General features: G+C 39.5%; 1 protein-coding gene across 2 annotated transcripts in view; it reads left to right on the top strand.

The window, feature by feature from the left end:
* The window catches only part of GOLIM4 (golgi integral membrane protein 4), a 32,314-nt gene extending 21,772 nt beyond the window's left edge, over positions 1–10,542 (top strand). For both annotated transcript variants that reach the window (XM_080605371.1, XM_080605370.1), the window contains 9 exons: positions 1–168; positions 954–1,286; positions 2,554–2,792; positions 3,373–3,452; positions 3,925–4,034; positions 5,278–5,445; positions 6,181–6,246; positions 8,237–8,317; positions 8,663–10,542. In XM_080605371.1, coding sequence (XP_080461497.1) covers positions 1–168; positions 954–1,286; positions 2,554–2,792; positions 3,373–3,452; positions 3,925–4,034; positions 5,278–5,445; positions 6,181–6,246; positions 8,237–8,317; positions 8,663–8,815 — 1,398 coding nt within the window. In that variant the 3' untranslated portion in view covers positions 8,816–10,542. The remainder of the gene's footprint in view (positions 169–953; positions 1,287–2,553; positions 2,793–3,372; positions 3,453–3,924; positions 4,035–5,277; positions 5,446–6,180; positions 6,247–8,236; positions 8,318–8,662) is intronic.
* The last annotated feature ends 573 nt before the right edge of the window (positions 10,543–11,115 follow it).

The raw sequence follows: 11,115 nt of genomic DNA, 5'->3' as shown, positions 1-11,115 counted from the left end.
TCCCAGGTGGAGGAATACAAACAACTGAAGGACACACTAAACAAAATGCCAAGTTTCCGACAGCCTGAGAAGTTGGAACAACCAAATGAGCAACCAGAGGTGCGGGCACCGTCTCCCCACAGCAGCCTCCCAGTACACCGCGAAGCTGTGGCTGAAGAGCCTAAGGAGGTACAGGGCACTGACTGGAGCTATGGGAAATAGTTCTCATTCAGCAAAACACTAGCTGTGTGCTCAGCTTCCATTAGAAGCATGTGGATAATTATACGTGTTTGTCACTTCTTGAATAAGGTAGTTAGGAACAGTTTAATTTGATTGAATAGTAGAAAACTACGGTCAAGATGACGTTCAAAGGCCTTTAAAACGGTTTTATGTAAGCTGTTTTCAGAAGTTGCTAAAAATATGAAATTTAATAATACGCTGTCCCTAACATTTTAGATATTTCATGTGTTATAAAAAGCTCTAGCTTAGTTCTGAAGAAATTCTCTCTTCATGCATTTCATAAGGTTTCAGTGGCACACTTGAAGTCAGTATACTTAAAATTGACATACTACCTGATGCTGAAAGATAAAAAAGGCAAAGATGTGGGTAAAGTCTACAGGTTAAAATGCCAGTTGTGTTTTTGTTTTACTAGAGTTATTGACTGGCAGAACCTACAGGAAATAAAAACAGAGCATTCTTTTTAGATACAAAATTGTAATAGTTTCATTCCACCTCAGAATAAAGTGAGGCTTAAACTGCATTTATGATGCTATTGTGCAACGAGTTGTTTAGCTATGTAGAGCCAGGAGCTGGGTACTCATCCCTTTTGGCAGGAAGGGTAGTTTGTTCTGAGGCAGGCACTTGGCTCTCCTGACTACAGATCCGCTACTGCAGGCTGGAATAAAGGTATCTATATCTGCTCTATAGCTCTCTTGAAAATATGAAATCCTTAATGTCTTGTGCTTGTTTTTCAGAATGAGAAACCAAAAGAGAGAGAAGAAATAAATACCCAGGAAAGAGAAGACAGAGTTGAGCCTTTTCATCTACAAAGAAGGCCTAATGAGGGCCAGCATGCCAAAGAACTGAACATTCAGGAGCAACAAGAAGCTGGAGAGGATGATGAGCAACATGTTGATCAAGTTGAAGAGGAACACAAAAAAGAACTTGAGGAGGAAGAAATGGAGCAGGCAGGTCAGCCTGAGCACTTAGAAGAGGAACAGGATCAAGTACCAGAAGAACACGAGTGGAAGAAACAGGAACAGAAGGAAGAAGAAACCAACATGTTGGGTGAACGTTCTCAGTCAGAGGTATGGAGCACTTCTCTTTCCTACTAATTGATTAGATTTGCTGTTGAAATGGAGGCATCTCTTCTCATTGCTGGCCCTATATCGCATTCACCTGTTCCTAGATAAAATCATATTTATAGAAAGCTTGGGATTCAGAGCACTCACCTGGTTTTAGGTAAAACTAATGTCATATTTATAGAAAATTTGGGATTCAAAGCACTTAGATGCATAGGATTCAGCCTCAACTTCAGCACATACTCACTGCTCTGCTTGCCAAGTGCAGCTTAATGAACATTAATTCTGCTGATAAAAAGCAACAGATGGAAGAAAAGAGCTGTCAGGTTGAATCCTATCTCCTGCTTTAAATTTGAGGCCTGTGGTAGGTGATGGAAAGAAGATAGGTGAGGAGCACAAATCATAGAATATCCTGAGCTGCCAAGGACTTCTGTTCAGCACTTTGATGAAGAGATGTCCCACTTTACTAATTTGATGCATCTCAGCAAATTGCAGTTTCCTTTTCAGGTATAGCTGCCTTCTGTAAATGCTTCCATCCAAGGGTTTGCTGTCATTTAAAAAGGAACTTTAACAACAAGATGAATGTGACTAAAACAGTCAGGGAAAACCAGTGCAGAGCAGTGGCAAGTCTTGCTCTGTGCAGCTCTAAATAAAACCAGTGAAACCTGGATTTACGTTCCAGATCGGATCTCCAATGGAAAATACGTTTTACTGATCTCACGTTAGGCCTTGTAAACACTTACTCTCCTAGCAGATTAACTGTGCAACTCCAATGGGATGAGAAGTCATTGCTGAACAGGTGCAGCGGATTAGAACAACAGCGATAGGTTAAGCTGTGAAAGAAGAGTTACAATTTGGCTGTAAAGAATGTGCAGCGTCTCACTTAAGGCTCACAAGCAGCCCCTACTGAAACTACCCATAGTCAATGGAAGCCTATTTACTGTCTTTATTGCCAGCCCTCAAAGCTTTTTCTATCTGGTAACATGTTGGCTTTTTTTATTAACGTGTAAGAAATGCATGGCTTCCCCAAGTCCTTTATCCTCTTAGCCATGTTCTCCACAAACATGTCAAAACTTCCAAAGTTTGCGCAGTGAAAAATTAATATAAATTTAAACAGGCAAAAATAAACAAAAAATCTTGTCTGTAATTTTCTTGATTGCATTTAGCATCGGTGTAACTTTCCCTCTTCTTTTTGGTGCTATAGGTTTTTTGCATGCTTGCTTCTGATCATTGAATCTAGGATTAAACTATGACTAAAACATTTCTCTGACAGATAACACCAACAAAAGCTGTAACAAAAAGATATAAGGCAGCCTATGAGCAACAGCTGGAGCAGCAGCACCTTGCAGCCCAAAGAGCGGAGGAGGCTGATCAGCTGAGAGAACATCAGGAATCGCTGCACCAGCAAAGACTGCGAACACAGCTATTGCGGCAGCAGCAGCTTCAAGAAAAAGAGCTTCAGCTACAGAAAGAGGCAGAACACGGGGAAAAACTCTATAAAAACCGGCTAAGGTTAAATTCTTTTACATAAGCTTGTTATGGTCTGGGCTCCGGGCTTCATGGCTTCCACCACACAACCACTGACAAGAGGCTGGTTGAATGCTATGAACCGGGACTGCCCAGAAACTAAATAAATACAGTGGGCCTCATTTCCTTCTTTCCAAGGATAAATCTGATTGCTATTTTTAAGGGTGGTTTTTGGTGGATTTTGGTGTTGTTTTGTTTTTTTCCCTTTTACTATAGAAGCTTCTGATGTCTGGAGTAATGAGTGCGTGTTCCAGTTCATAGCATTTTGCTTTGATTATGGACTACACTAGCTTAGGAGTTTTAAAAATACAAGTGAGCTCCTGTTGGTATATATCAAAATATAAGTACAGAAGTTAGTACAGGGGAACAAATGACTATTGGTTCTATACAAAGCACCTTCTTTCAGGAAAGGTGATCCAAAAATACGACAGCTAATAGAGAGCTAGACTGGAACCCGTTCTGGCAGGAGCTGGGAGAGGCAGAGATGAGGTAGGGTAGTTTGTTTCTTGAAGCAGAAACATTCTTTTTGAAGCTGAAATGATGAATTTGCATTTACTTTTCTCAGTCAACAGGCTCGTTATGATAACATGGACCATGACATCGTACAAGGGGAAGAAGAGCAAGGTATTCAGGAAGAAGAAGCAGGTAAGATAACATTTATGCCCCTACCATGTTCATAGGTTCCCTCTGAACTGCCTTTCATGTGAGATTTTAATATCCAGTTTGGATTTAAATGAAATACAAACTCAGTTTAAAACCCCAAGCTCAAATAACACTGGCTGAACCGACTGACTAAAATACAGGTGTTAATAAAGATCCTATCCATATTCCTGAAAAGAAGAGCGCCCTTTTGATTAAGCCACTAGGCTTGTGTCTCTGTTACGTTCCTGGCTCTGCCTATGATTTTGTCGGATGTCTTCAAATTGCATAATCTTCCAGTGTTGGTTTCCTACTAGCAGTAAAATAATTCTGTTGGCATTATCTGTTTAGTAAATGCTTCAGGGAGAAGCTAACTACTGCTAAAAGCACGTATGGAAGCTAGTATATAGGAAACTGTTTCTTAAAAGGGCTAAGTAGAAACTTCTGTAATACAATAATAATATCAAAAATTTGTCAGCTTATGAACGTGACAACCAGCACCAGGATGAAGGTGAAGATGATCAAAATAATGCAAATGAACAGCAAGAACCAGAACATCAAGTAGAAAATCAGCAGGTTGACGAATCAGTGAGTATGAATTAAGATGCTATGGATTGCAATTGCTACTGAAATGAAAACCCAGAAGTCTCATCTAACGTAATTATACACTGCAGAAGTAAGGTGAAACAGAGGTCTGCTAGGAAGACAAGTTTCACAGTTTAAAGCTACATCCGAGATCTATTTAAAGTTGCTGTTACTGATTTGGGAAGAAATAAAAAAGAGCTTTCTTGTTGGAAGCAAGTTGCTTTTCTACATTCCTTTGATCTGTGCTTTATGTGGAATAAAGGATTTGGACTTAGCAGGGACTGAACAGGGAAAATTGGATTCAAAAAAATAACAGAAGTAATTCATTGGTGGTCAGTCAAAGAGTGGTGACTATTTTTTTTTTCTTATCATTAGATAAGAGGGTGAGAGCCAACTTAATAACCACTGAAACCAGCTGGAGTCTTCCCACAGGAATCTGTGATCACTAAATCAAAACCTTTTCAGTATTGAAGAAGTGTGAGCTCTTGAAAGAGAACATAACTCCAGCGCTGAATGCAGCCATAATATGGATTTCACAGAGTTTCAGGAGATCCAGTACTGTGCTTTCCCCAAGTTCCGTCTTACTTGGTGTAGTAGAACATACAGTGCATCATTTTTCCTCCCCTTGTCTTCAGCAAATTTATGTGTATAGCAGATATTTCAAAGGAACTTTATATTGTCATTTATAAAGATATTGGAAACACTTTTCTTGAAAAAAAAAGGCAGTAATAAAATGCTCATTTTTTGAATGGTAAAGTGTGATGAAGACTGCCTGTGTCGGTGTGTGTTTGGGATTTTTCCTCCATGCTCCTGTTAACATAGATGAGGTCAATATTATAGGACAGACTGATCATGAAAGATATCATCAGCTCCTGAGCTGTGCACATTAATTAAACTCTTAGGTATTTTTTTTAAGCTGGTCTTATTAGGTATTGTCAGTTGTTAGATAGTCAGTAAACAGAGTTCAGCAGCTGATGTGAAATAAGTCATCAGCTTCATTCCAGGTTTTAGCATGCAGTTCTGTCCTCTTAGCATGTGTTCAGTACTCTTTCTTTCAGAACTGACAATTCTCTGTTGACTAGGTTTTGATGTAGTGACCCCTGATGTGTGTAGAGATTCCAGCTGGTTTCAGTGGGTATGGAGTTGGCTCTACTATAGCTCATGCTCTAGGGTAGCTTTCAAGTGAAGTGGAATTTGGCTGTGAGATTAAAAATATGTATTTAATATTCATTTCTGAAAATTACAGAAGGCAGCCATGGAAGATTTGAACCCTGCTGATGACCCCAACAACCAGGGAGAAGATGAATTTGAGGAGGCTGAGCAAGAGAGAGAAGAAAATCTACCAGATGAAAATGAAAAGCACAAGCAGAACAGCGAGAAACAAGGACATCCGGGAGTGGAAGAGCACCTAGTGGTCAGTAAAGGGAAAGAAAGATCTGCAGGTGCCCTTTAAGAACAGTGTGTAGCACTGCCTGATGATAGAACACTGAACTCCAGTCTTAAAGATCTTTTTTAAACCACGTATGATGTGCAGGTAGAAGTATGAAACTATTCCTGGTGATACACCAGTACAGCTTTCATCACGAGATTCACTCGGCAAGGTTCTGTAATCTCACACTTAAGGGTGCCCCTATTTCCCTTCCCGTAAGTGCCTGCAGGAACTCCTGTTCGTACGATCTTACTGTATTTGCACAAATTCCTGCTGTGCTGTTTCCATGCCATCAGCACTCAATCGACTGTAAGCAGTGGTGTCCATTTCCTTCTATGGTCATTCCAGTGAATGCTGCACAACTTGAGTTGTGTTCACTCTGTAAACTTTTCTAGGCAGAGATAATTTGTATTTTTATGACATCAGTCTTTATTGGTAAGAGTACGTCATTGTCTTCCTGATTAGTATGGAAAGTCTTGCTTTATTCTGTGAAATGAATTTTATTTTAATCATTCTGCTATTTTTTAATTTAGGGCAATTCTAAATCATGTAGCCAGGCTATCATTAATGCTAATGAAAGCACTATAACTTCGTATGCTGTTATTGTTCCTTTGCCTTGACATGAAGTCTTTAGTCCCAGAACAAGAAGCTTTAACCCTTGGTCTTCTAAAATTAATAGGTATGTACGCAGAACTAAATTTTAACGTGATCTTTCTGCAGATGGCAGGAAATCCTGACCAGCAGGAAGATAATGTGGATGAACAGTATCAGGAAGAAGGAGAAGAGGTAAGAAAACAGAAGTAAGGCGTATGTGGACTCACATAGCATAGCAAATGCTCTTTAACTTTCAATGTTGGTATCGTTTCTAACTGCAAAATGAACCCAAATCACTTTGCCAATGGTAGTTTCTGACTTTGTGAAACCTAGGGAGTCTTTGCCATTACCCTGCTCTCCACTAATGAACACATTTAGTGTTATTCATGCTTACCTGTTGTAATCTATTAGTGTTGTAATCTATTAGCCTTCCGTACAACACGGCATTAATTGTGCAATAATTGAAAAGATTAAGCCATTCACAATGCAAGGAAAAATTCCTGCAAACCTCAAGCCCTTCGGAGGTCATTGAAAACCTCGTGAACTTTGCACCCTTAATCACACGCTGCTGTTCTGAGCCAAGTGCTTTCTTGGTCAGCTATTTACTCTTCAGGACTGACTTCGATTTATCTGTGCTCCTCCTAAGCAGTCCAAGTTGTGTAAGCCCCTACTGTTCATGGAGTCAAGCAGGAAGCTGTTAGCACATTGCTTTGAACTGGAGGAAGAAGGGACTTTTCCTTCGTACGTTGAATGGCATGCTCATTATGCATGCAGCAGCATATATTCTGCTCTGCATTTCTTCAATACGTACCTAATCAATTGCTGTTTTCTACTTCATACTTAATGATTCCCAAAAAGCAATAGAAAAGGCTATTCATTATTCAGTTGTGGGGAGTACTTTGTCTAGATTAGCTGGAATGCAATTAGAATTCACCAGTCCAAAATATGGTTACTTAAATCAAATTAGGTCATCAGGAACTGGGAATAGTTGGCCTTTGGCAATTACCTTGGCTTACAGGAAATAATTTGATGCATGTTTCATGAAGGACTAGAACCAGCGTGCTTACTGGAAGTATTAAGAGTGAGCAGCGATTGAATGGGTAATCAAGAGTGAGGTAAGATGCTATAATTAGGAACAGTTTCTTTAGTGTGGTGACTAAAATACTGCACACTGGAAAGATTATTCAGATCTTTCCAATAAATCCTTCAGTGATCCAGGTTTGATGGTTGCTTATCTCATAGCAGTAATGCCTAACCTCAAACAGCATGTTCACAAGCAGCTTTCTCCTCCTGATGGAAGAAACTGATAAATAAACTGTCCTGCTACTGGTGAAGGTTGATACAAGGAGGGAGAGAAAAAGTATTTGGCTGTTGCTACTATCTGCTACAGGAAGGGAGCCCAGTGAGAAGCAGCACTTGTATTCCTGCTGTTATGGCAGGGGTAGGTGGCAGCAGTGAGTGGTGAATATTTCCCAGCCAGGTGAAATGGCTGTTTTCCACGGGGGAAGCTGAAAGGCTTTCAGGAAGCATCTTCCCCAACTTGTAGGACATCATTTGGAGCAGATGTGCACAAAAGCTCACCATTTTCCAACAGAAAATCAAGTTTACTTCTTTCTAATTTGCACCTAAACATAAATAAACATAAAGGGACATGGAAATGAGGGAAAGTGCTGACATAAAAGAAAGGACGGAAGAGATTATCCTTCCCTACCAGTCCCCACTTGCTCTTCTGTGGTTTTCCAAGAGCAGTTAGCAGAGGGATCACTCAACCACTAGGAAAACATGGACAACGTTAGCATTAAATACGTACATCACCTATCAGAGCTGACATATTTATAGGAGTCCACAGCGGGATGGAATGTTGGTAGTGACTCTGCGTTGTCATGATACTCTCACTGTAAAAGACAAGGAGAAAATACTGTATGCGTCAAGTTAAATGTGGAAAAGCAATTTAAAATAAATTAGCTGATGATAAGAGGGTCTGTAAAAACTGCAGTTAAATACACCTTCAGAGGAATTGAGTTTCCTGATTTGTTCCTTTTTTCCTTTAACCTCTCCATGCCCTTTCCTCTTTTTAAGTCTTCATTCTGCAAAAGTTTAGCTGTGAAAATGTGCACCCTTATGCCTCAGGTTGCTTTTTTAAAGGAAGTTATAATGTACAGAACATCTCCGTGCTTTGCAGATTCAGGAAGATTTGACTGAAGAGAAGAAACGAGAACTGGAACGCAATGCTGAAGAGCCATATGGTGAAAATGATGAAAATGTGAGTACTGTGTAAACCCATAAATTCGGTGACATGACAGGATTAAACACCTTACACAGCTGTGATCATGTCACAGCGACACTGCACAATAATTGTAGTAGCTTTCTTTAGATTATAAACCTTAACATTTCACACTGTCTGAACTTCCTTTTGCTCATCCTTCCACCCCCACATACATTTTTGCTGCTTGAAGACCTCTGAAAAGTTTTTCCTGTGTTTGGTCATTGGCTCTAACAACTCTGAGTCATTTTTTGTGTTCGTTAACTTCCATCTCATGGCCCAAGAATAAACTATAATAAAACTGTCACTTCCATGGAATCTCTTACTTTTTATTTTCTTAATCAGGCTGATGAAAAGAATAATGGGGGAGCAGATCAAGAGCAAGAAATGCCAGAAGAGAACAACCAGAAAGAAGTCCATGAAGAAAATTATGAAGAGGAGGAGGAGGAGGAACGTGGAGCTGCTGCAGCAAAAACGCGTAGACGAGGGGAGATGTAGTCCTCAATCTTTTGCAGCACATACATTCCTGATTTTAAGAAAAACTTTTTTAGGATATTTAATTCCCCAAAGAAGTTTGTGTTTTACACTTTTTACTTTTCTATTTAGATGCTCTCATATGTTTATATGAATACAGTATTTTGATACTCTAGATTAGGATTTCTTTTCTATTAAAGATGTACATAAACAGACATCATATAGGTTTCATTTTCTATAGTTCTGGGCATGTTTTAAGAGGCCATTTTGTAACACATTTTCACCTTACCCAAGTCTGACAGGTGTTTGGTCTAATTTCAGATATGTTCAACGTCTGAGGGAATCTATCTAGTGCCTAAACCCAGTCTGTATTAGTCAAGTTTCATCTTCCTTGACACTACTTAGGGGACTAATGGCTGGCCACACTACTTGTCCAAGGCACAACCTGCAGTGCTCCTAGAGGCCTGCAGGCAGTTTCATTCATTGTAATCTCACGAGATTCTTCAAATCCTTAAAGATAAGCACATGCCCAGCTATTTGCAGGACCAAGCCTCTTACAGATGCAGGGCGGTTATAAAATATGCAAGTTTTACAAGCCTTCAGAATACAGCCAGGTTAACAGCTGCTCATTTTGGCAGCTGTTTATATACAGTTAAATTATGCATTTATTTTAATGAGCATACCTAGGTACTTCAATTACATGCACTACATAGCAGATAACGTAAATGGTGCTCGGCTGAGATGTGAGCTAGAAATCTATTTAGACTTGACGATCCGTTATGCCAAATGAAAACACTACAGCTGTCACACGAATGAAAATCTCCAGAAGGAACAATTTTGTCATCCTAGTTAATATATTATAAATTTGACTGGACAAATGTAATTCCATCACCTTATTGACGTGCTTTCTGGAGACCGCAGAGGTGGTTAAGGCATTTTAAATGAGTTGGCACGATCGGTGCAAGATGTTGAACGAAGGCCTTTACCTTCTTTTACTTATTTATTTTTAAGTCTAATCTGAAAAGATTTCTGTGTCCTCTAGTGTGAAAATCAGACTAGAGACATCCTACAGGAGCTTTTTGAACAGCAAGCATCTCTAGCACTGCATGCCTAAATGTAAGGGAGAGGGGGGTGGGGAATGACACAAAATTGTGCCTTGGTAGGCTACTAGGAACATAATCACAGTGCATGAATATATACAATATTTGTATTGGTACAGACCCCAGTTATTTAATATATGTTATACGGAGAATGGGAATCTGGATTTCCTAGGCTATGCCCCATTGCTGGAAATGGGGCCACAGTAGCTTCCCATGAAAGTGTGTGTTAATATATAAAAGGAGAAGGTTTGGGATTTTTCCCTTTTTAAATAATGATGCATAGCAATGTTTTTAGTTTAACTTTTTATATGAATGTAATTTAATTCATTTTCTACTAACTCAATTATGTTTTATAGCTGGTTTCCATTTTTTGCAATTTTCCTGAGTATCCTAGACACAATGCTTATGTTTCATAGGAATATTTTCGTCAGCAAGTATTTTGGGTTTTAGCTACCATAAATCAGAGTTACCTTATGTATAAAAAAAAAAAGTTTACATGATACTGTAAAATGTATAATATGTACATAATCTGCAGAATACAATTATTTTGGTAAATTGGCCTGTATTTTTAATGTCACTGTTGCAGTATTTAATTATTTGAGGCATAATAAAACTTGACTGCAGTCAATAAACTAGAATATAGTCACTGAACTTTCACAAGCGTGACAGTTTGTTTTATTTTGCCAAATGCTGTGTTCATACCATATTTTAAGATAGAGTACAGTAGAGACTGGCAGAGAGGGGAAGGGAAGGAGCAGCCATGGTGGCATTTGCAGTGAAGTGGAGCTGTGCTAAGGCCAACGCTAACAATAGTGGCAGCTTTAGCTGAGTCTTTCCTCCTCTTGCAGCTCTTCTGTTGCCCCGTGGCAGAGGGCCAGGACTGGAACTCTGAAGGTACAGGTACAAATACTGAACTAAGCTGCACCTCGGAGTACAAAGGGCTCTGTTTTCACAGTACCTCTCACACCTAGAGGTGTACTTCATTTACTTTAATGACACAGCATTGCCTGTTACGGAATGTATATAGCAGCTTCAGTGCTGGTGGAGATGCTGAGAATGGAGACTGTCTTCTGTCTCTTCCTCTTCTGCAGAAGTGGAAAAAGCCAAAATCATCTGCAGATGCAAATGATCTACGCTGTCTCTACCACTGTAGCATCGCCATGCCAAAATAAGCTGCTGCTTGTTCCTCCCAAGTCAAGAAAGCAATTGCTTGAGCAATTCTCG

Source organism: Anser brachyrhynchus (assembly GCF_964034855.1).
Source record: "Anser brachyrhynchus genome assembly, chromosome: 9".
NCBI lineage: Eukaryota > Metazoa > Chordata > Aves > Anseriformes > Anatidae > Anser > Anser brachyrhynchus.
The sequence above is the reverse complement of the archived record's forward strand: the minus strand, read 5'-3'. Positions and strand labels throughout refer to the sequence as shown.